This window comes from Gymnogyps californianus, chromosome 2 (assembly GCF_018139145.2).
Source record: "Gymnogyps californianus isolate 813 chromosome 2, ASM1813914v2, whole genome shotgun sequence".
Classification (NCBI taxonomy): Eukaryota; Metazoa; Chordata; class Aves; order Accipitriformes; family Cathartidae; genus Gymnogyps; species Gymnogyps californianus.
The window spans coordinates 24,351,254-24,376,648 of record NC_059472.1 but is presented as its reverse complement, the minus strand read 5'-3'; the positions used below and the strand labels follow the sequence as shown (position 1 = coordinate 24,376,648).

The 25,395-nt window shown below is 45.1% G+C and overlaps 1 protein-coding gene across 1 annotated transcript in view; it reads right to left on the bottom strand.

Moving 5' to 3' along the window:
* The window catches only part of NIPAL2 (NIPA like domain containing 2), a 56,250-nt gene extending 51,086 nt beyond the window's left edge, over positions 1 to 5,164 (bottom strand). The window contains 3 exon segments of the mRNA XM_050890855.1: positions 4,786 to 4,872; positions 4,875 to 5,060; positions 5,063 to 5,164. Of these exon segments, the coding sequence (XP_050746812.1) occupies positions 4,786 to 4,872; positions 4,875 to 5,060; positions 5,063 to 5,164 (375 nt within the window).
* Between the last annotated feature and the right edge of the window lie 20,231 nt (positions 5,165 to 25,395).

The following is a 25,395-nucleotide window of genomic DNA, read 5'->3' as shown; positions in this document are numbered from 1 at the left end:
GACATCGTTTAAGGCTTACTCTAGTGCCAAGGATTTCCCTAATGCCTGTGTCAGATCTGCTGATCCCATGGCTACTTAGACCATGGGACTCGCTTTGAGAAACCTAGTCTACTGGGGGCTGACAGGGTCCGTCTGTCAGGGAAGGGGAAGAGCATCTTTGGTCATAGGCTTGCCAAGCTGGTGAAGAGGGCTTTAAACTAAAGTTGCCAGCGGAGGGGAACCTCAATCCATCCCACTCCTATCAGTTTGATGCCAGATGCCTGGAGAAGGATCACAGGTCAGCAGAAGAGCACCTGAAGAGCAGCACAAAGGAATTCCAGCCAGTAAGTCAGCTTCATTGAGGGCCCAACTTAAATGCCTCTATGCAAACACATGTAGCATGGGGAATAAACAAGAGGAGTTAGAGACATGCACACACCTGCAGGGCTATGATCTTATTAGCATCACAGAGATGTGGTGGGATGGCTCCTATGACTGGAGTGTTGGAATGGAAGGATACAGGCTCTTTAGGAAGGACACAGGCTCTTTAGGAAGGACAGGAAGGGCAGACAAGGAGGGTGTGTTGCCCTCTATGTCAATGACCAGCTGGAGTGCACGGAGCTGTGCCTGGGGATGGATGAGGAGCCGACCTAGAGCCTACGGGTCAGGATTAAAGGGAGGGCAGGGACAGGTGACATTATAGTGGGGGTCTGCTACACGCCACCCGACCAGGAAGACCGAGCGGATGAGGCCCTGTATAGACAGATAGGAGCAGCATCACATTCACAAGCCCTGGTCGTCATGGGGGACTTCAACCACCCCAGTATCTGTTGGAGGGACAACACAGCAGGGCATAAGCAATCCAGGAAGTTCCTGGAATGTGTTGATGCTAACTTCGTTCTCCAAGTGATGGAGGAGCCAATGAGGAGAGGTGCCATGCTGGACTTTGTTCTCACCAACAAGGAGGGGCTGGTGGGGAATGTGAAGCTCAAGGGCAGCCTTGGCTGCAGTGACCATGAAATGGTGGAGTTCGAGATCCTTAGGGCAGTGAGGAGGGTGCACAGCAAGCCCGCTACCCTGGACTTCAGGAGAACAGACTTTGGCCTCTTCAGGGATCTGCTTCGTAGAGTACCATGGGGTAAAGCTCTGGAGGGAAGAGGGGCCCAAGAAAGCTGGTTAATATTCAAGGCTCACCTCCTCCAAGCTCTGGAGCGATGCATCCCAACAAAGAGGAAGTCAGGCAAAAACACCAGGAGACTTGCGTGGATGAACAAGGAGCTCCTGGACAAACTCAAACACAAAAAGGAAGCCTACAGAGGGTGGAAGCAAGGACTGGTAGCCTGGGAGGAATACAGAGAAATTGTCCAAGCAGCCAGGGATCAGGTTAGGAAAGCCAAAGCCCTGACAGAATTAAATCTGGCCAGGGATGTCAAGGGCAACAAGAAAAGCTTCTATAGGGACGTCAGTGAGAAAAGGAAGACTAGGGAAAATGTGGGCCCTCTCCAGAAGGAAACAGGAGACCTGGTTACCTGGGACATGGAGAAGGCTGAGGTATTCACTGACTTTTTTGCCTCACTCTTCACCGTCAAGTGCTCCAGCCACACCACCCAAGTTGCAGAAGGCAAAGGCAGGGTCTGGGAGAATGAAGAACCGCCCACCGCAGGAGAAGTTCAGATTCGAGACCATCTAAGGAACCTGAAGGTGCACAAGTCCATGGGACCTGATGAGATGCATCCATGGGTCCTGAGGGAACTGGCAGATGAAGTGGCTAAGTCACTATCCATCATATTTGAGAAGTCGTGGCAGTCCGGGGAAGTTACCACTGACTGGAAAAGGGGAAACTTAACCTCCATTTTTAAAAAGGGAAGAAAGGAAGACCCAGGGAACTACAGGCCAGTCAGTCTCACCTCTGTGCCCGGCAAGATCATGGAGCAGATCCTCCTGGAAACTCTGCTAAGGCACATGGAAAATAAGGAGGCATTTGGTGACAGCCAACATGGCTTCACTAAGGGCAAATCGTGCCTGACAAATTTGGTGGCCTTCCACGACGGGTTACAGCATTGGTGGATAAGGGAAGAGCAACGGACGACATCTACCTGGACTTGTACCAAGCATTTGACACTGTCCCGCACGACATCCTTGTCTCTAAATTGGAGAGACATGGATTTGGCAGATGGACCACTCGGTGGATAAGGAATTGGCTGGATGGTCGCACTCAAAGAGTTGCAGTCAACAACTCAATGTCCAAGTGGAGACCAGTGATGAGTGGCGTCCCTCAGGGGCCGGTATTGAGACCGGTGCTGTTTAACATCTTTGTTGGTGACATGAACAGTGGGATTTGCTGACGACACCAAGCTGTGTGGTGCAGTCAACACACTGGAGGGAAGGGATGTTATCCAGAGGGACCTTGACAGGCTTCAGAGGTGGGCCTGTGCGAACCTCATGAAGTTCAACAAGGCCAAGTGCAAGGTCTTGCACATGGGTCGGGGCAATCCCAAGCACAAATACAGGCTGGGCGATGAGTGGATTGAGAGCAGCCCTGCAGAGAAGGACTTGGGGGTATTAGTGGATGAAAAACTGACTACGAGCCAACAATGTGTGTTTGCAGCCCAGAAAGCCAATTGCATCCTGGGCTGCATCAAAAGAAGCGTGACCAGCAGGTCAAGGGAGGTGATTCTCCCCCTCTACTCTGCTCTTGTGAGACCCCACCAGGAGTACTGTGTTCAGCTCTGAGGCCCCCAGCATAAGAAAGACATGGTCCAGAGGAGGACCACGAAGATGATCAGGGGGCTGGAGCACCTCCATATAAGGACAGGCTGAGAGAGTTGAGGTGGTTTAGCCTGGAGAAGAGAAGGCTCTGGAGAGACCTTAGAGCGGCCTTCCAGTACTTAAAGGGGGCCTACAGGAAAGATGGGGAGGGACTCTTTATCAGGGAGTGTAGTGATAGGATGAGGGGTAACAGTTTTAAACTGAAAGAGGGTAGATTTAGATTAGATACTAGGAAGAAATTCTTTACTCTGAGGGTGGTGAGACACTGGAACAGGTTGCCTAGAGAGGTTGTGGATGCCCCCTCCCTGGAAGTGTTCAAGGCCAGGTTGGATGGGGCTTTGAGTAACCTGATCTAGTGGAAGGTTTCCCTGCCCATGGCAGGGGGGTTGGAACTAGATGATCTTTAAGGTCCCATCCAACCCAAACCATTCTACGATTCTATGTGGATGTCTCTGATGCCCACATGGCACTAGGCAGCTGTGACCAGCAGCCATGCTGAGCCCCTCATGTCTAGGGGCTCTTGAAAGGGGATCTCACTCTCTCACCTCCTGATGGTTTGTGGGGCTGAGGGGGCTGAAAAATACTCCCCCAAAAGCAATTCACCTCAGCTTTCCTGGGATGTTTCCGGGCACATAAGAGCTCGTGCAGTGATGGTCTCTTGTAGAGGCAGAAAACAAAGAGCTCCTCTTCAAACCAAACCAAGAGGATGAAATGCCCTCAGGAAAAGGGGAAGGGAAAGAGCCCCTGTGTGAAGACTTGAAACTGGACTGATCCACTGAATCACAGCCAGGATAGCCAGGAATGGAGGGAGGAAATGGTTTCTGATATTTCAAAAAATGTAAAATGTGAAAATGGGGATGCATAGAAGAATTTAACTCTTGGGAAAATGAAAGTTGGCAGCAACACATGACCCATAGTTACCCGTTACCTGCTCCAAAGCCTCAACTCAAGTAAATGGAAGCACAGAAAATCAGTCTCACCCGCAGATACCCAAGCAACACTAAAACATGATTCAGGTCTTCCCAGGCTTAAAGCACAGCAATCCTCACACAACTACCCCAAGGAGTACAGGAGCAGGGCTGGGATGTTTTGCAAGCAAATCAATAACCCCACCGTGAAGTGCAGGTGGGTGTCCCCGTGCCAAGGGAGTTCCCTGTTGCTGCCTTCCTCCAAGAACTCTGCAAGCACTCCCAGCCCTGGGGCCCTAACTCCCAAACGCACGGTAACCCTTGGCTCCACACTCTTGCCTCCCATAAGACATCCCAGCTCTGGTCCCAGGAAGGACCACCACCAGCCATCAGCTGGGAGCCCTACTGCTCCGGGGACCCGAGCACAGGAATTCACAAGTTTCCTTCCCTCTGAGAACACGGGGCTGAGAAATGCCTCCTGCCATCTGGATATCCACCCAGTAGCAAATGCAGAATCCAGAGGGGAAAGTTTTCGGGACCTTCCCCAGGCTATGACCTGCTACTGGGCTGCTCGCAGAGAAAGGAGAGCAGTAAGTTGCAAGCCATTTTATGCACAATTTATGCTAATACTTTGCATCATAAAAAAGTGGTTTACTTCTTATGCAGCAAAAACCAAGAATGTCGAGTATCCTCCCATGCCTGCTAGTTTGTGAAGCAAAAAGCAGGGAAAAGGTAAAGGGTTTAATCAACCTCCAATTCATTTTTATTGTTAGCAGATGCTTCAACTTGCTAGTTCTCGGGGGCCACTTCAGTCTCTCTTTTGCAGTTGCCCGAATACATTGTCAGCACTGACAGCAACAGAAACAGTGATGACAAAAACCAGCGATGCTCTAGCGCAGAACAGCACAGATCTCTGCCTGGTTCCTACTCAGAAAGGACTGCTTGGAGAGGGAAGCCAGGGTGGTGCAAGCTGAACAACGGGGTGAAGAGGGAGCACGTGTCAGCAGCAGACAGGCGCTGGAAGGGGGCTCTTTGGAGGACGGTGGGGAGAGGCTGAAATGATTACCCCGCTGTCCCCGAGCCCACTTGTTGCTGGGCCCCAGCATAATGCTGCACGGCGGGCGCTTACCTTGTGTGTGCTGTACCAGGGGCCGGAGAGGGGCTCGCTCCCGTTGCCTGGCCCCCCAAAGGATGTGTTCCAGGATGCCCACTCCGAAATGGGGAGGATGCCCATGTCCCTGCCCTCAGGCCCCGGCCACTGGCCATGCCATGCGCTGTCACACCGGTGGGGACGGGTAGATGTGAGGAGAGGCGAGCAGGACCAGGATGTGACACTCGCTTCCTGGTGTGGGAAAGGCAGCTCGCGTGGGTCACTGCCCACGCGGGTGTGTGCGGCCGAGGGCTGCGGCTGCCGGTGGGCACCGGGAGACCCTCAGCTGGGGACTATTTGTAGCACAGGAGAGGAAGGGGAGCTTGACAGAAGGTTTTGCTGCTCCTTCCCAGGGCATTCAGGTGCCTTTTTTTTTTTCTCTCTCTGACTTCCCCGATGCCCCACCCTGCTCTGAAAAGGCAGCCTGGGAATTTAACTCCTTCAAATCAGTGCCTCAATCTAATGGTCAGTTATTAATTCCTCACTGCTAGGTTGCAAGACTTGGAAGTTGTTATTCCCATATGCATATAGTCACTTGCATAAATTCTTACTTCTGTCATGTCTTCTTCGCATGTAAGTACTTCCTGAATAGTTTCTTTGCAGAGATTTCAGCCAATGGGTTTGTTCCCAGGCTGTGGCTTAATCCATTCCTTCTGTTAGTTTTGATTTGATCACTTAAGCTCTCCTGGGGAAAACAACTAAAAAAGCTCCTTAAAAGAGAGAGTAGGAGCTAGCAAGGTAGGCGCTTGGCAGAACTACATGGGAGACAGAAACAGGCTTCTAGAGAAGCATAGAAAGGAATAATTAAGCCACTGCATCTTCAAGCCACAAGGATGATACTTGAATCCTGCCAGAAGGTGATATAGGAAAGGCGGAAGTGGCAAGGTAGTGCTTCATTTAGATGATGATATAACACCCCAAAATACAAAACCTTGCCTTATAACAAGAAATGTTTTGTTCACGTGTGTGGCCTAACTTGAAATACCAGTTTCTGTGATCGCAGCTCCAGTGAATCCTCTGTAAATACTGTAGCTAGCTGCAGCCATGTATACATAGGTACACTGGAAAAAAACAGCTCCGATATTTCACAGCTATGTAAATTGCTGCAGACTATTTTTACAGCGTTACGTAATTATTCTCTGGAGTCTAAGCTTAGATTTAAAAAAAAAAATGTTTCTAGGCAATTTGGGTTATGGTTGCAAAAAACCCCTTTAAAGTGGAACTGGAGTGTAAACTGCTGCAGTGATATTTGCCGGTCTAGAGAGAGTTGAAACAATAGCTCAGAGGGAAGTGTGAATGGACCCATTCTTCTAACTGGAGTGCTAAACTGGAAGTCTGCTGACAATTTAAGTGTCAACATCAGCTACTTCAAGGAGGACCATTTTAGCAGAAACACCAGGCTAATGTTCTTATTTGTCATCCTCAATTTGCACTTGTTGGATAGCAGATCCTGGGGCGAAGGGGAAAAGCAGCAACTGGTTGTCAAAGGTTGCTGGGCTGAGGAAAGTTCTCCCATTCCTCTGCCTCCTTCACCCACAGTCACCTCTGCCCCAGCTCAAAATGGGGAGCAAAGAGGTCGACGCTTCCCTGGGCCGGGGAAGTTGTCTTTGGTAGCCAAAAGCCGCAGCGGTCCCAACCAGCCTGCCAGTGACCTTTGCAGCGTGGTTCTCTGTTGCCAAAAATGCACAAACTGGTAAGAGATTGAAAAGGAGTGTAAGGTGAGTGGGAGGAGAGGAGCAGCCCGAAATATCTCTTGAGGACAGTTGCTGTTGTTTTCCTTCATTCTTGTTGGTTCACTGCCTAAAATACAAATGTGACTGTGGTTTTCTCTTGCATAAGAAAGCTATTGGAACAGGTTTTCTGTAATGTTGTCTACGTGTAGCCCTTGTTGAATTGCTTTTGAAGTTGATCTAACAGTGATGGATCACTGTTCCGCGCTGGGTCCAGACATGCCCACTCTGTCTAAATATGCCAGGGGCCCTTATGGCATCCTTTTTAAATTAAAAATCTCTGATTGTCTTGCATGTATAAGAGCCCAAAGTTATTCAGATGAGTTTAACCTTTCTTTATGTTCTAAGCCAGCCCTATTAAGAAAGTAAACAGCATTTTAGAAACTATTTCTGCTCGGTTACCACCCTCCATTAGACAAAACAACTCAGTATGTGCAAATGTCCCTATACTTGTGCATTGCTGTTTTCAGGCTGAAAGTGATGCTGAGGTGATTGGCATAAAGGTATTAAAGCCCTTGGGACAGACGCTTAAAATATTCTGAAGAAATGTCCCATGAAGTGGAAGCAGAAGATGGGATCTGCAGGATGTTTTGACTGAGAACATTATTTCCAGTTTTCAGTGGCACTCAGCTGTGCTGCAAGCTTCTGCCCAAAGTCAAGTTCTGTTTGAGGGTCCTTCAAAGCATCTCTACCAGGTGGGCCAGCAGAATAGACTAGAGCCACTTCAAAACCATGGAAATATAAGGTGTTTTCAGTGGGCACCACAATACATTAGCAAAACAGCACAGCAGAGATCTGGCACCAGAGTCAGGGTCATATCACCAGGGACATCTTCAGAATGCTCCATGTATGATTCCCTGCGTGCGTATTTTCAGTCGTTGTCCTTGTTGTACTGTGGGGGATCTGGGGTAGCTCAAAAAATACCTCAGGGAAAGTATCTTCAGAAAGGTGACCTGACTTGCTATTGCTGGCTCTGTCTGTCTTTACACCTGGGCAAAGGTAACAGAAGTACAGGTTTGTGTCTGGCTGTGGTGGCTGACCCACGTCAGAATCAGGACAGGACTGATTCTCCCTGTGAGCAGCATCTCTCTCCCTCTGAGTAGCACACAGCAGGAGGTAGCACCTGTGAAGATGAAGCAGATGCTGCTTGAGTTGGTTTGCTAGAATATCTCAAGGTTGATTAAACTGAGTAATCTGCAAGGTGGCAATCTTTGACTCCTCCCATTCTATTGACAGTGATTTTGAGGTAGAAGAGGAGGGGCTACACAACCTGAGAAATGACATCCACCTTCTCTAGTGGTTCCCAGCAGGCTCTTAACAGCTTGGATTACTTCTGAGCAATGGAGACACAAGAGACTATTGTGGGTTTTAATTGCATGGATTCCCTTACTTTGATGCTGTATTTCCATCTGATATTCTTTGACCAGGCATGGGTCTCTGTTAACAGAAGATGATGTTCTTCTGTTGGGTCACAAGGCTTTGGAGACTGCAATAGGTGCTTTGTCAACCTCAGGTTCAGATGATCTGGGACGGTGCTTGATACACGTCTCCCTGAACTCTGGCTTGTCTGATAGTGGGACCACATAAACCAACAGAGTCATTATGCAGTTTCCTACCTCTAGTTGCTTTAGCCTCCTGAAGCCATCCATAGATAGCTTGACCTGGCACCAGGGTCACTTCATTTCAGATACTCTATGCACTTGAACATCTGAAGAGAAAACAAGAGGGTCTTTCGTGTTTGCTTGCCCACGTCCCATCGCTTCTCTGAGCTTACACCTCGTCACTGTAGATGAGCCATATTCTTAGCTGAGAAGAGTCCGCATCCTTGACTACTGGGCTCTGGTCACAGTTACCAAGACTCCCTAAGCCAGAAAATGAAAGAGGTTATGGTTTCCTCCTCTGCCAAATAGGAAAACAGCCCTTCCTCCAGGGTACCTAGGTGTTCCCGCCACCATCTGCTCTCCACTGTGAGGACAGAGCTTAGGTGATGGGAAGTTCGCTGCTGGGGTGGATGGTCCCAGCTGGGTGATACAGGAGAAAGTTTAAGACCTTGCTTTTACCTGCTGCTCAAAGGACATGGCTGCTAGTGCCAGATTAGTGCAAAAAGTGCTAAGCTTGTGCAGGATGACCAGATGTGTTTCTGAGTTAAATGTCTACAAGCAGACTTTTGGTGGGTCAGTTCCTGTGTGTAAGGCCGTACCTGAAGGCCTGAACCTGTGAGCTGGGGAATCTGCCTGGGGTGGGTTGCAGGCAGGGTATATGGTGTAGTGTTAGCGCAGGACACCTTGTGGAAGATGTGTACAGACAGTCTGTTGATTTTTACAAGCAGCTTTCATCTCCCTTCCCCCAGCAGCTTTACAAGTCCGTGGTGCAAGTATGTACTACTTCATATGCTACCAATTACAGTCCTGACTGGAAGTTGCTTTCCATCTTGAAGTCTACAAATGTACGAAAAACAGGAGTCCTGGAATCAAGATGTACATTACAGACCTTGGAGAAGTCTTTTGTCCTTCCTTTCTGGATGGTGGATCAGTGAGAGATTTGTAGACTTTGGACATTTTCATTTTTGCCTTTTAGACCCTACCAATTTAGGCTTAATCCTGATCCTTTTAAAATCAATGGCAAAGTTCCCACTGACTTCAAAAGAGACGGCCTGAGCTCTCAAATACTTTAAAGAACAATTTTAAACAAACAAACCTAAGATGGATAAGAATTGCATTTTTCTCTCTCTATTAGGCATGCAACTTATTTTCTCCAAATGTAAACGTTACCTGGAGAGCTAAGAAGTGATGTGTTTTTTATTATTTCTTTAGGAGGCTACAGTACCCAAAGTATATTCCACACATACTTCTTCATTTAGGAGCCAAACATAGCTATGTAAAGTGAGCAGCTTGTTTACAGTAGGTCCTTATGGCTTGCTATCAAATTAGTGGCAAATCAGGACTGTAGTAAACAGAGGTCAAAGATCAAACCCACAATTTCACATAAAATTCCAGACCATGTACACAAAATTTAAAATGCAAAATCTTCAAATCACAAGACCATCAACTGCTCTTAAAACTAATCAAAAGCAGGGTAAGGACTGGAGGAAATGAAATTTAAACATGATTTTAATCCAAATTTTAATGGAACAGCTACATCATGGATGTCTTTTAAACCATGACAGCTGACTCCATGCTACTTATTCTCACTTGACATGAAACAAGGTTTTGGTACATCTCACTTGCTATTCATACATGCCGTTTTGCTTCTTCTTCTTCAATTTAAAATAAAGATAAAATAAATTACAGGAGAATTGTTACCACCTAAGACTTTACAGTGTCTCTGTTCCTGCTAAAGCCCATGGTAGTTTTTCATCACTCCTTTTTAGTGCAGTGATTCTCTGTGTTCAGGATGGGGAATGGTAAGATGCCGTCTGCTCCATTTTGTGCTGGAACGACTGTGTTTGAACACAGTCAGTCCCTTGGCTGATGGTGCCTTCCTTATCTGGAGGCCAATGCCCACGTAAGTGTCTTGCAAGAGGTTCAGGACCATGCCAGTCCCATACGTGTGCGTTAGACTAATCCCCAGTCTGAAGTGGTCTGGGAGGAATCCTGTTTCTGGACCCAACTAAGGGAAAACAAGAATGCAGACTCCTTAAAACCGAAACTTATTTGTTTAACGAAGATTTGGTTACTGAATGCCACCAGATGTCAGCATACACTATATGATTAAAAGCAAGTGTCTAAGACCTCTGAGAAGTGAGCAGTGATAAAACTGCCTTCTGTCTCGTGGAAATCATGTACCAGATCAGCTTTGCTGTGGGAAAAATTATGGCAGGAAAAAGTAGCTGGAAGAAATTGCCTGTGAGGTTTTGCTTGAATATCTGCTCAATTCTTCTGTCCTTGGGGGGTGCCCATCTACCTTCCCTTCACCCCTTCTCCCCATCCGCAGGCCTGCGAGAGGCCTGGACCAGCCCTGTCCCCAATCTACACCTCTCTGGGGTTTCCCAGCACAGGTCCAAAGACCTGCATCTTCCTTGGATCCCGGGCAAGGGCAGGGGGAACTTGCTGGGCATCCAGAGACCTGCTTTTCATATATGTAGTTAGGGAAGATACACCTCGACCCCAAATACCGCAGCAGTATCTGCTCTGGCTATGTAGGAACATGAGAACTCACTGAGGAGGTGGGCACAGAGGGTGGTTGGTGATGACTTACGGAAAAAAATCTGAGTAGCAGGAAAATTGTGGTGTGATTTTTTTTTTTCCTGACGTACTCTTTCCCACTCTGGCAAACACCAGAAAGCCAAAGCTGTCCTTTGGATCACCCAGTTTAATACCTGCTCAAAACAAGTTGTAGACTATAATCTATGTATATAAAGGCTCTATTTTCTCCTAGTGAAATCAGTGACACAGCTCTTCAGAGTAAGGGCAAACCTTTGGGAACCTTCAGCCAGGCTTCTTCCCTGCCTATTATTACCTGTCTTATGGCAGGAACTGTAATGTGACCAAACATGCCCAGTCTACGTTCTGATGGCTTGGCAATTTAAATTTTGTACACACATACATACATTGTATGTTTTCCTTTTCCTCCAGTCATATGCACCTTTTAAAATAGCTAAAGCAACAAGGCTTTGTAGTGCAGCCCTGGCCTGAAGGGCCCTTTCAAAACTGATTTTCTTAATGAACATGTACTGAGCTGAAACCGTTATTCTACCACTGTAAATTTTGACCTAAATCTGCCATTGTCCACACACATCCCAAGAAATCAGAGAACATTGATCTATCAGAAAGCACAAGTCCAAATAAGATAGCCAGAGCCCAAGGAACAGCCAAGCAAGGTGACATTCCTTTGGAGCTGGGAGTCAGAATGCCATACAGCTGAGTTTTCCAGCACATGTCCTCTTTTTCTCTCTTGGAGATTTAATTTAGTTTTGAGGATTTTGCTGTGTTTGGCTGACTTTCTGGGCGTACAGCAGCTTTGGTTGAATGTCCAAGTGCACTGGCACCTCTCCAGACTTCGCAGCCGTGGCTACTGTGCTGCAGCAGATAAATTCTGCTGGAGGCATGTGCTGTTGTCACCACACACCAACACAGCAGATCTGATGCTTTGGGGCAGCTTTGGGGCAGCCTCAGAAGACACAGAAAGCACAGTGTTTCTGGACACTATCAACGCCGTTGCCTACGTGCTATTCAGCTGCTTTGCTCCTGCTCAGCCAGGCTGGTGCATCCCTGAAGCATCAGATGTCCATACCGGAGGCACGTGTATGCAGACCATCTGTGCAGCAAGCTCACTGCATGTGTGTATGCAGTAACATCACGGAAACTCAAGCAATCCAAGGGCAAAAAATCCATCAGGTCTTTCAATCTCATCCACGGCATGAATTGGAACAATCTGAGGATGGCTCTGTTTGCATCAATTAAGTCTCACCTAAAGAAGGGCACGTTCTGCCTATGTCTTATATTAGTGGCCTGGCAGTAAGGGTAGGGGATGAGTAGTCATGAGATTGTCTGGGGAGTGCCTGAGCACCTATTTAACCTGGTTATAGCTATGGTTTAGGGAATCCCCCCCCCCCAGCTTTGAAAGGGATAAGGCAGGCACCTCGCTTCAAATCAGTGGAATATCCTTAAACAGGATTTGGGTGCCTATGTGCCTTTGAAGATCTGACCTGTGCCTCAGAAACCTTATTCCACTGAATAGCCCATTGACTTCAGAGGAAGGAAACTGCATATTATAAAATCTGTGTTCCAAAACCACAGTGAAACCAGCCCTGGAGCCAGATACTTTATGTATTACAGCCTTGACAGCACTTACATATGGTGGCAGTGAACTGAAACAGAGTATGATAAGGTCCGATCTGGATTGGATCTGTTTGAAAAAAAAAGTGATTTAAAAATAAAAATTATGGTATTTTGGTAAATCCATAAAATCCCTGCAATATTAAACATAAAAACTAAAATAACCTGAGGCAACCTCCAGGATAACTGGACTGAGAGCACACTGGTTTCTTCCCTCCAAGAAATAAATTGTTAACATGAATATCACATATGTCTGTGTGTGTGTGAGTGTGCTGGGAGCAGGGGAAGAGCTCAAATATGTTTAATAACCAGTCAATTGATATCGCAAAGCTTGTATATACACAATATTGCTTGTTAAAATATTTGGAGAATTGGAAACAAGCTTTCTTCACATTACAAAGGACAAAATCTTTTTATGCCTTTGCGTTTCAAATTAAGATTCAATAGGTTTATTTCCTTAGAAGTTCTGTTTTCATAAATGTACTATTTTGCCTTCTAAGAACAGATAAGATATCCTGATTATAAACTAGCTTTTATAAATGCCAAAGATCAAAGTCCAATGTTTTTTGCTTTAACTACAGCAATACTCACTATAGTGTTTCGGAAAGGCTGCTTTCATCCTTGTAAAACCGTCCAAGCAAACAAAACCTATACAGATCTTCAGAGATGGGGATAAAATTTTGGGATCATTTGGACAGCACAACAGTAAATAATAATAAATCAAGAACGTGGTGATAGATTTCTTTCACAGAGAACATCTTCACTGAGGTGTATTGACACAGATGTTTCCTGAAAGAGCGAGTAGAGATCCCTGAAGCATTTGCTGCAGAAGTGCAGATGTTTGCTTTGGTGAGGAATACTGTCACGGTATAAGTAAACAGGATTTTGCAGGGGTATCTGTTGCGGGGCTATTACATTTTCTTCAGACAAATGATGGATTTTAAGTACTTCACTGAAGAAGCAGCTAACTTCATTAGTGGAGAAAATACGTATTTTGCCTGTGATTTGGGATTTTTCTAGACATAGACAGTTTTGTTAGAATATGTATTCAAGTTTTTAAAAACAATTCATATAGAAAATACCTCCATCAGGGATGCTCCATGAGTTTTAACTTCCTTTGGGGAAAGTATTTCTTTTGTTGCCAGAAATTTAGTTCCTTATTTAGGCTCTGTAGAACATTCCTTCCTATATTTATTATATTTTTTACCATATTATAATAATTTTAAGATGAATAGATCTTTTTTTTTTACCTTGGACTGCGTGACAGTGTCCCTTTTTCAACTTAGACATGAGGAACTGATCTTTCTTCTGAAAATACCTTTTTTATTATTAGAAAGCCATTTGCAATACAGAGTTTACAGACTGTTTATGATAGTTTTGAACATGATGGAAAGAAAAAAAGAGCAGTATAAATTGAAATCAAGCTATACCAGACAAGGAAACATATTATATAAGGAAAAGATTTACAGGATTTCAATCAAGAGTGGCTTATGTGTGTAACACATGGAGAGGTTTCAGTTTGGTTGTTGCGAATCCTCCAATTCCTCATCCAGTCTTTGCACATGTGGAATAAATGGATTCCACCCAAATCTCAAGCTTGCAAGGTTTTAGTTTGCCCTGTAATATACTCTTCTAAGTGGAGTAGGTTTTGTGGGTTTCTCCTAAAGGTCGGTGATCAAATCCCAGATGCATGTGTGGATGAGGAGAGCCCATTTTCAGTCCATAGCGGAACAGGTTTTTTCAACTATTAGCAGAGTTTCATGCAGAAACCTACTTATCTCTTTATAAATCAAATGTGGCAATTCCTGTTATTTAAATAAGCACGGTTTAGAGTGTGCACAGATATCTTCACTTATTGCCATGGTTATATAGATCAGGTTTGTATCCACTAGTTTGCTAGCTCAGGACATGTGTAACTGAAATGTATGACAGAAACTGTGGAGATTGGCTTTATAAATAGCTGAGATACAGATAGAAACTGTAAGCCAGGGGGGATTTTAGGTCTTTGACATTTTGAGGAGGTTTTATTTTTTCCCTTTTTCCTAGAGGGTGATTTAGATTCTCTGTGAGAAATGGTATTTTGGAGTTTTGAAGGATATAACAGGTTTCCCTTAACTTTTTACATTGGATGCAAGCTGTGTTTGCCATTTCTGTAAAGTCTTGTCTCGTCCGCCTACCTTTTCTATTTTGTGTTATCCTTCAGGATGAATCTTTTGTATGTGTACATCCTCCCTTTTCCCCTCTGTCCTGGGATATGGGAATGGCAAAGTAGGGATTATGCCATTAAGCCTGTGGTGGACTTCTGCGATTGCATTTATTTAACCTGTACAGCTCCTGAGTTTGCTACTTTTGAAAATCCAAATGTAGACGAAGACTACTAAAAAGAAGAAGAAAAAATATTCTAATTGCTTGCTAAAAGTATTGCAGGGTTAGCGTGGGAGATGAGAAATCCCAGTGGACAGGCAGGCACCACGCCAATGTCACAGCCCTTCCCGGTCCAGATACGCATGCCCATCCCCGGTGGCAGGAGGGAAAAGGGATTTGGGACATGCTGTCTTTCAGTTTTCAGCACAGCAGCTTCTGCTACAGCCTGCTGGGGAGGCTGCCTGGCATGCGGCAGAGCTGTACTGTGCAGGGGATGGGGATTGGGGCGGCAGGCTGCTGGGTTGGACTCTAACTTTAATTGGTTTTGTAGGGCTGCACAGACATTCAGGTCAAAGTGGTCTAAAATAATCTTTAGCTATTTTTGCCTTACATATCACTGAATGTGAATTCCCTACCATTAGCAGTCATAGCACTGATAAAGCTGCTTGGAAAATTGATTTTTTTTTTTTTTTTGCAATGGTGATTTTTTTTTTTTTAATTAAACCTAATAAAAAGGCACAACTCTGTCTCAGGTTTCCAAATGAACATTTGAAAATTGTCCAGGAAGGAATGTCTTGCCACAGAAAAGACAAAAAAGAATGAAGAAAAGCAAATGTTTCACTTGAAAAATTTCAATGGAAAACATATTTGCCAGGCATTCTAGCTTTTGTAGGTCACTCATCAGACTCAGGTATGGCTTGCAAGTGTTCCCTGTGTAGATACGTCAGCAGTTTTAAATAGCATGTTGCAAGTATCAAGCTTTTGTAATAAATTAGTTCAGTACCAGTAGCTTAATTTTATGTCGTCAGAAGATGTGAATACAGATTTCTCTAATCCTCATATTTTCATCAAAGGGTGTATTTTGTGTCTGTTATTGTTAAGAATTTACATTCTAGTAGCACCTACAATTCCCCAGCACAGACCAAGACTCCACTGTACAAACATGACAGAACGATAATTATTTCCCCTAATAATGATTTTCACATGGAGACCAACAGCAACTTCTCTTTGCTCTGTGCAGTTTGATTCCATGCTCCAAGGTACTGAAAGCAGCTACTTCGAGATCATGTTAGATCTCTGCATGCAGTCACATTATAAGCAGTTGATTTGTTTAGGATTCCCCATGTGTAGCATACTGTCTGGTGGTGCATGCTTATTTTCCAGCACATGCTGGTGCTGCTGAACTGTCAGAGAGAAATGCCTTTCTTTGCAAATGTAGTGTTGTCTTTGAAGTGGTTCATTGTGAGCTGCTTCTCAGTAAAATTGTGTGCGATACTAACCACAAGGGAAAAAATACACAGGAATTGAAAAAGGGAGGTGTTTTTAAATTAAGTAAAGAGAAAGCTCCTCTAGGCCTTGTATCCCTACAAGGCCTAAACTCTTACCCATAGTTTATGCTTCCTATTTATCCAGTGGAGAATAATGATAGACAAAGACTTTCAAGTGACTAGAGGTTTCATAGGCTTTCATTTTGGGTAGTTCATATAGCGATGCTATATGGGGATGTGGCTTTGTAGGAGCTTTGTACATCTCATATTGAAAATCTTACCACTTTGAGGCACTCAATCCAGACACTGAAGGCTCTGAAATCACTGTCTACTTTCCGCAGGACCTTTAGTGCTGCAATGTACAGTTAGTTAAATAACAGAGATGTTATTGAGGGAATTGGCTGAGGTAGTTGCCAAGCCACTCTCCATGATACTTGAAAAGTCATGGCAGTCAGGTGAAGTCCCCGGAGACTGGAAAAAAGGAAACATTGCACCCATTTTTAAAAAGGGTAGAAAGGAGGACCCTGGGAACTACCAACCTGTCAGCCTCACCTCTGTGCCTGGGAAGATCATGGAACAGATCCTCCTAGAAGGTATGCTAAGGCACATGGAGGATGGGTAGGTGATTCAAGACAACCAGCATGGCTTCACCAAGGGCAAGTCTTGCCTGACCAGCCTAGTGGCCTTCTGTGAGGGAGTGACTACACCAGTGGACAAGGGAAGAGCTACAGGTGTCATCTATCTGGACTTCTGTAAGGCCTTTGACCTGGTCCCCCACAACGTCCTTCACTCTAAATTAGAGAGATGTGGATTTGATGGATGGACTGTTCAGTGGATGAGAAATTGGTTAGACGGTCCTATCCAGAGGGTAGCGGTCAATGGCTCAATGTCCAGATGGAGATCAGTGACAAGTGGTGTCCCTCATGGGTCCGTATTGGGACCAGTACTGTTTAATATCTTCATCAATGACATAGACAGTGGGATTGAATGCACCCTCAGCAAGTTTGCAGACGACACCAAGCTGAGTGGTGCGGTTGATTCACCGGAGGGACGGGATGCCATTCAGAGGGACCTGGACAAGCTTGAGAAGTGGGCCCATGTGTATCTTACGAGGTTCAACAAGGCCAAGTGCAAGGTCCTGCATCCAGGTTGGGGCAACCCCTGGTATCAATACAGGCTGGGGGATGAAGGGATTGAGAGCAGACCTGCCAAGAAGGACTTGGGGGTACTGGTGGACAAAAAGCTGGGCATGAGCCAGCAATGCGCTCTTGCAGCCCAGAAAGCTAACCATATCCTGGGCTACATCAAAACAAGTGTGGCCAGCAGGTCAGGGGAGGTGATTTTGCCCCTCTGCTCTGCTGAGACCCCACCTGGAGTATTGCATTCAGCTCTGGAGTCCTCAGCACAGGAAGGACATGGACCTGTTGGAGCAGGTCCAGAAGAGGGCCACGAAAATGATCAGAGGGATAGAACACCTGTCCTATGAATAAAGGCTGAGAGAGTTGGTGTTGTTCAGCCTGGAGAAGAGAAGGCTCCAGGGACACCTTATTGTGGCCTTTCAATACTTAAAGGGGGCTTCTAAGAAAGATGGGGACAAACTTTTTAGTAGGGCCTGTTGTGACAGGACAAGTGGTAATGGTTTTAAACTAAAAGAGGGTAGATTTAGACTAGATATAAGGAAGAAATTTTTAACGTTGAGGGTGGTGAAACACTGGAACAGGTTGCCCAGAGAGGTGGTAGATGCCCCATCCTTGGAAACATTCAAGGTCAGGTTGGACGGGGCACTGAGCAACCTGATCTAGTTGAAGATGTCCCTGCTCATTGCAGGGGGGTTGGACTAGATGACCTTTAAAGGTCCTTTCCTACCCAAGCTATTCCATGATTCTATGTGTATGAAGCAAGCCCAAGGACTGTGCTGCACCAGAAGAGAGCCCTCTGTCTGAAGTGGTCTTCCTGCCATCTCAGATGTCAAGGACTGTCCCTGATTTACCACCTTCTAATGTCTGAAATGTCTCAATTTCAGAGGTAATCCAGATTTCCTGTGCCCATCTCTCAATTCTCCAAACTTCATCCTGGAACAAAAGCTGATCCTAAAAGATGTGACTGGTCCTGAGGTTTCACAGATGATGTACAGCAATCTAATGGGGACTGCTACTGAAAGAGATTTTCCTTTTCTCCAGATCCCTCTTGCCCCAGCCCTGGTTGCACACTCCTTCCCTTCTCTCATTTCAGCTCTTGCAGTCCTGCAGCCCTGTGGAAAATCAGAGACATGAGCCGGTCTGGCTGAAGACTTTTCCCCCCTCCCCCTTTTTTTTTCTGGGATAGTTTTATAGCTTTTTCTGCTTACAGTTACCCTTATCTTAATGTAAAAATCTCCTACTTCACCCTATAAAATATGCACACACTATAGTATGTAAAAATAACATGTTACTTCAAGTTTGCTTAAGAATCTGGTGTGAGAAGTCCCACGACCACCACCCCTCACCAAGGCCCTGTGTAAAGCAACGCAGCGTGTGCACAGGGTGACTGAAGAGCTATGAGCAGAGAACTGAATACTTTGGCATGACCTGGGAATAATTAACCCAATCTGAAATACAACCAACTATCCTTTGGTATTTAACCTTTCCTTATATATAATTAAACCATAGGCTCCCATTTAAATTTTAAATTAACAGTTCTTGTAGGTGCTATTTTTTCTTTCATCATAGCAGCCTAACGGCAGGGAGCCAATGAACCCTTGCTCTTTGGAGCAACTGAATTTTAAATAGTGGAGCCTCAACGCCTGCACAATGTTTTGCCATATTTATCCTTGCCTAAAAGCACTGACTGCCCAATCATTCACAGAACTGAGCATACACAGCCTGTTAATTGACACTTTCCTATTCTGATCTTGCTCGCAGCCTGCCAAAGTTATTAGGAGAAGAGGGGAGGTTTTGCTTGTTTTGAGACTGTAAAAAAAAAAGCATGATCTAGTTCTCTGAAGGCCATTTAAAAAAAAAAAGAAAAATTAACAAAAATAAGCTTGTCAGCACTTATAGCCAGCAAACAAAACTACACAGCGTGCCTGCACCATGCCATTGGAATGATGCTGAGGGCTGGGGCTCAGCCCTGCCCCGGCTGCAGCACCTGTGGCGTGCAGCTGAGTCACCCGCTGCCCAAGGAGCTCAGACGGGAGCAGGATCAGCCCCGTCGGCTGATGCTCGGCCTCCCAACAGCTGTCTCACAGGCCTTGTTTACGACAGGAAATTACACTGTGGTAGCCACCAGGAGTCTCGAGCAACACGTTCTAACATGATGTAATTTCCCAGTGTAAACCATCCCACTGGTGTCTCTTTCCAGTTGCAAGGCCAACAAACAGCATTCATGTTGGGCTCAGTTGCTAGTATTGCAAAAGTGTCCAAAGATGCCAATGCAAGGAAGGTACAAGCTCTTTTCTCATGTGCTTCAAATCCAACTTAATGCAACTGTAACAAGCCCAGGTGAGACTTCACACCTATTCTGCATGCACAGAGATGCATCAGCTTAATTATGGCAGCTTTAAATGGATTCCATTAAGCCAGTGCACTTGTTCAGGTTCAGGGTTGCAGCCTGCCTTTCTGGGTGCAGCTGTGATTGCTGTCCTCCCCTCTGTTAGCACCAAAGGGGATGTAAGCATCCCCATCCTTCCAAGCAGGCAAGTCCAAATCATCCTGGGTGACTTAAAACAGTTAAAATTGCTGGCCTGAGCTAATGCTGGGGTTAGGCTACAAAGCACTTCCACCTGCATCCCCACGAGCAAGCTGCAGGGATGAAGAACGTGGACACCTGCCAGGAGCATCTTTTCCATCAACACAGCTGGATCCTGAATAGGACGTCTGTCCACACTGAGGAGTGGGAAGTTGCACTAGGTACCTCCAGGGGTGAGCAGAGCAAGGGAGAGCAGGGATCTCAGCAGCAACATTTGCCTATGTAGTGCAGGCACTTACACAGTCTCACAGCTCTGAATTACTTTATGATTTATAAGGTATACACCAACAAATACTGACATTCCTCCTGGCTCTCTAGCCGACCAGTGGTACTTCATGATTTCCTACAGGCAAAAGCAGATACTTCAAAATCACAGTCCCAGCTTCACATACAATTCGACATTTACACTTGACAAAAAGTCCTCTCAGGACAGTGTGGTGAGGGATAGAGGAGCAGAGACAGGAGAGCACAGAAGGAAAGGAACATTGAAAATTACTTCGGTGTACTAAGCATTGCCACATGGATGCACTTTGCAGGAGGAAAAAAGATAATAATAATAATAATAATAATAATAATAATAATAATAATAGTAATAATAATAATACTTTGCAGTTGGTATGGTGCAAGGGCTAAAGCAAGCACTGACCTCACCCTGTCAGCAGGGAGACCAAGGGATTATCTGATCTGTTTCATCTCACTTGTGACATTTTTTCTTACATAAAACTCCATTGACTGCAACTGATTTACACCTGAGTAAATAAAAGCAGAAACTGTTGTAATTACTTGCTCCTTAAAAGACAGAGGAGAATCTAGAGTTAAGACCCTGGTTTAGGATGTTTTTCTCTTTCCTAGCTAATTGATAGGAAGCCAACGTTATCTGTCAGAATAATGTCACAGTAGTGTAGCAATAAACATTTGTAGAACTGAGCCTTTTCGTAAACTCCTTCCACGCTAGGTGGATCACTGAACACATCCGCAGCACATAAGAGATTAATTTATCCTTCTTTTTCTTTTAGAGTTGGCAAGCAAAGGCACAACAGCCTGAAGTGCTGTATCTCCAGGGACAGCATGGTCCTTGAATACAACCATGATCTCAGCTGGAGAATTTAGGAAACCTAAATCCCATAGCATTTGATAGGCTCCGCTTGACTCCTACACTTGGATTTCTCACATTTTGCAGCTAGGGGGGGCAATATATTTGTGTTTATGCTGGAAACCCAGAAAACCTGGACATAGAAAAGGATGCTATAAGAAGAAAGGCTGGTGTTTGCTTTGCAAACTGTCTGTCCTACCCACAACTGCAAGTAAAATGTATTCCCTTTATATGTCACATGAATGTAAAGTGTCTCTTTGCCAGACTACAGGCATCGCTACAGCCTTGTGGTCCTTGCTCGATGCCCTCAGCTCCATCCCTGCAACGTTCCCTGGCAGCGAGGAAAGCCCAACCGTAGGTGCAGGTGTCCCCATTACCTGCCACGCTGGTGCGCAGGGCTGGTGGGAGGCTGGCAGCAAACATGGGAGCCACAGGTGATGTTTCCCTCTCCAAAGGCACTTTGATACTTCAGAGCTGACAGCAATGATCTCCTCCTTCAGCTGGTGTCAGCAGGAGAGAAGGTAAATACACACAGAGTGAAAATCACCCATCCACAAAATCCTGCATGCTTGAATTACGTTTAAACACCTCTGCACAGGAATGAGTTTCCTCTGCAAATAGCGTCTCTCTTCGGACAGCAAATACTGGTTTAACACTGTCACTTCACACCGTACAACCACAATTCATTTGTATCAGCCAGTTATGTTGTCATGAACCTGGTTCTCTCTGGGTGGCAGTTGATAGCCTTTGCGGGACTGATAATGTAATCAAACCCAGAGAAATTAATAAAAGGTAAAATATTGTCTCTATTTTGCCATTACAGCATAATGACAAGGAGAAAAAAGTGCTATTTGTTGCAGAGTAGTTGGATTTAATACTGAGATTGTTTGGGCTTTTGATGGAAGCTTTTATTTTAATCAATTGCTGTCCTTGGAAGAGCAGGCATTACTTGCTGAGTGGCTCTAAGTGGCATATTAATATTGAGATCTTTAGCTTGTTTGCAAAATTGCCACTAATATCTTAAAGCTTACAAAGGAGACAGTAGCAACGCACGTGTCCTCCTGTATAAAACCACTGTTCTCTTCAAAATTTGTCTGTGTGCCTGCAGAGACATCATTAAAACTGCATGATGCTGGAGGCTGCAGTGCCCAGGAACAGCCCGCACGCTGAAGACAGCAAGAGCTGGCTCTGAGTTAAAACAGTGAATTTGTATTTATTTTCTTTTATTGCTTGCTCATTTACTAAAAGGGAGAACATTTGTCACTTGCTTAGTTTTTCCAGCGCTGCTCCATCTCTCCCTTTCTCTCTTTCTGCATAGTCTTCAGCTGGTTTGTGTAGGACATACATGCTCCCTCCTACACCCACTTAACTCCCAAGGTCTCTGACATGCCTACACCCTTTATATCCACTAGAATGCTTATTTTTTTAACTACAGCAGACACGGAGCCCCACCACACAATGTCGGGGAGGCAGAGGTCACCCACTCCCCAGGGAGCAAAGGAGGGTGTAGGCAGGGCATCCTGCTCTGCAGGGAAAGCCTCCCGTGTCACCCTCCGGTGAACCAACCCACCGTGCTGACCAGAGGAGCCCCACTAGTGACAACCACTCTAAAGCCAAGGTAGCCTTGCTCTGTGTAAGTAAGGCTATGTAAAATGCTGTCACTGTAAACAGGCCTGAGGGAGTCGAGATCATTAACACCAGTAAAACGAAGCTTCATCTCTTCATCCTCGCAGGGCTGCAGAGCAGCAAAGGCGAGTGAGAGCGCCAGCTCCTGCCTCCTCGCTGCGCAGGCAGAGACCAGGCAGCCCCTTCCCCTCCTCGGGTGGGTGCCTGTCCTGCAGCAGCTGTTTCCAGATGCCCCTGCCCACATTGCCTTCCACACCAGCGTCCTCCTGGCCTGTTGCTCTCCTTTGACCCCATGCTGGGACTGGGGCAGAATAACCTGTCACAGACCTGTTGTTCGACAAAGATTTGAGGTGGCCATCATGCCTCCCCACCAGGAAACAAAATCTCCCTCCGGTAACAAACCTCGCGTGCGCTCTGAGTCGCAGAAAGGGCCATTTTCTCATCGATCGATTCCCATTGCTTTCTCAGGGACTCTTGGTATTCTCCATGATGGGACCTTATACATTTATACTTACTTATGGCTTTACATTGTTTCATTTCCTGCTAGCTTCTCACTAACAGCCTGCTTTGATTTAACTCCATGTGGCCAGGCAGGATATTATCAGCCAGGAAAACAGAGAGGCTCTTGATATTGATATTGATGTACTGATATTTATGAAGAAAACAAAAGACATATATTTTTCCTCATTCTTTCCTCCTACGGTTTCCAAATACACCTTATCTTATAGCAGTAGCACAGTAAGGAAGAGTCCCAGCACTGGGGGAGAGCAAAGCCAGCCTATTGGCCCTTCCCCGACTTTTAGGAAATGGAAATGTGAGAACTTCTGTGATCTTTCGTGTAGGTGAAAAGTTAAGGCTAAAGTCTTAGAGGAGTGCCCGTTCATTACCTGACACTCTCATTGCCCTCAGGATTCACGAAAATTGGACTGCAATTCTGAGTCCTTTCTGCTTCAAAAATTGCCTTATTTTTAGAAAGAGACATTCCTGCATTTATTTTGTCTTTGTGTGATAGATTTTTCCCTTCCTGAGTCTAGGACTTTGTACTTGCCTTTATTGAATTTCACCTAATTGCTTTCAGACCATTTCTTAAATTTATCAAGATCATTTTAAATTCTTCTCCTGGCCCCCGAAGAGCCTGCCAGCGTGGTGTCATGTGTGAATTTCACAAGCATGTTTGCTCTTCCATCATTCAAGTCATTCATGAAAATACAGAACGGTACCAAGCCCAGGAGAGATTTCTATGAAACATCATGCATGCAACTATTCCTGTTTGTCAGCAAATTCCTGAGAACTACTTTTTTAGTACCTTTTTAATTCCATTTTCCAAGTGTTTGTGCATCTTCCTCATAGCAGTTTCGCCTAGACCAGACTGCCAAGTTTCTGCATGAGAACATCATATAGAAAAATGTCAAAAATCTTACTCAAGTCGAGATAGATCACAGCTACTTCCCCCTTTCCATGATGTGCGTTTCTTTTCAAAGAGTGAAAGTAGATTATTTTGACATGATCTGTTCTTGAGAATTCTGTGTTCCTGTTTCTTACCATATTTTTTCCATCTAGATGCTCCTAAATAAATGCATTTATTTGAATAACTTTTAATCATCACAAAGCTGTCTAAGTTATAAATTTCCAGACCCTGTCTCCACCCCTCACTCCTTTTAAAGGCAGGTATTTTTATCTAACTTAACTCAGTGATATTGCCACAATTCAAAGTCAATTGCTTCTGATTAGAGATTGCTTTTGATAATTCTTTGGCTTTCCAAGTTTTATTAAGCTCTCCTGAATAAAACATCTAACCTACCACAATAAACTTCATATATATCTCCCCTGCTTTGTCCTAACACACTGTCCGCTTGTTACTATTAATTACGTTGTGCATCTGTTTAAAACTTCTTATTTTCCAGCCTTTTTGGTAGGATTTCTTCACCTTCTACATCAGCTGCGTTCACCGAAACCTTTTTGGGTTGGTTGGATTTTTTTGCAACACTTGCTGTTGGCAACAGCGTTGGGGCCTTTAAGTCTTTCTCATAGTTATCTCATTCTTATGTTGTAGTTTCTATTCATCTTAAGAACATATCCTTGTTTCTCTTTTTGGATTTCCAGATGAAGAGGAGCTCTTGAGTGCACTCCTCCTGAGAGTAAGAAGGTCCAGGAACCCCAACAAAAAGATTCAGCTGAACCTGAGGAGGGTGATGCTCTGAAGAATGGTCTGACACTGCTCACGAGTGAACCTACGTGTGGGTGTTTGGACAGGGAGGGCAAAGGTGTTGGGACAAGAACAACTTGTTTGTGGGCCCAGTGATGTCTTTTAGAAATGAAGTTGCACTTTAGGGTTCCTCCAGTGACCAGGCAGATGTGCAGGAGGCTCCAAGCATCTCCACCAGCATTTTTTTTCCCATTCCCCTCATTAGGAAAATGCAAAACTTTGGCTGGATCAGGGAACTGATCCGGTAGAAACAAAAGCATATTTTAGCAGAGGCTTTTCTTTTTATTTTTCACTGATCTGGTTCAGAACAAAACTACACAAAACACTAAGCCAGTGCCACAGAGGCAGCGGTAGCGTAGCTGGAGGCAGGAAACAGCAGGAACTTCTTAAATCCCTCCCTGGTGGGGACAGGCTTTCCGCAGGCCAGCTCTCAAGGGGAGACCAACTTGCAGATCTGAAGTAAGCGCCAGTGAAATGCCATGCAGAGCAGAACTGGTCAGGAATTTTTGCTTTAATTATTTTTCCCCACAAAAAAGTTTACATTGAAACTTTTGGCAGGAACAGGGCAGTGGCCAGAAACCTTCTTTTTTTAATGTTTTGTAAATAATTGAAATAGGATAGTTCAAGGGGTTTTGGTTCAAAGCCAGCTTTTTTCAATTGTAAGTTAATTTATAATTTTAAAAATACGATATCAACATCAGAGCTATTTCTAGATTATTACCCAGGCTGTGCAGATGAAGCGGACTCTGTGGCTTAATGGCTGCTCCCTGAAAAAAAGAAGTGCGGTGCCTTTAGGACG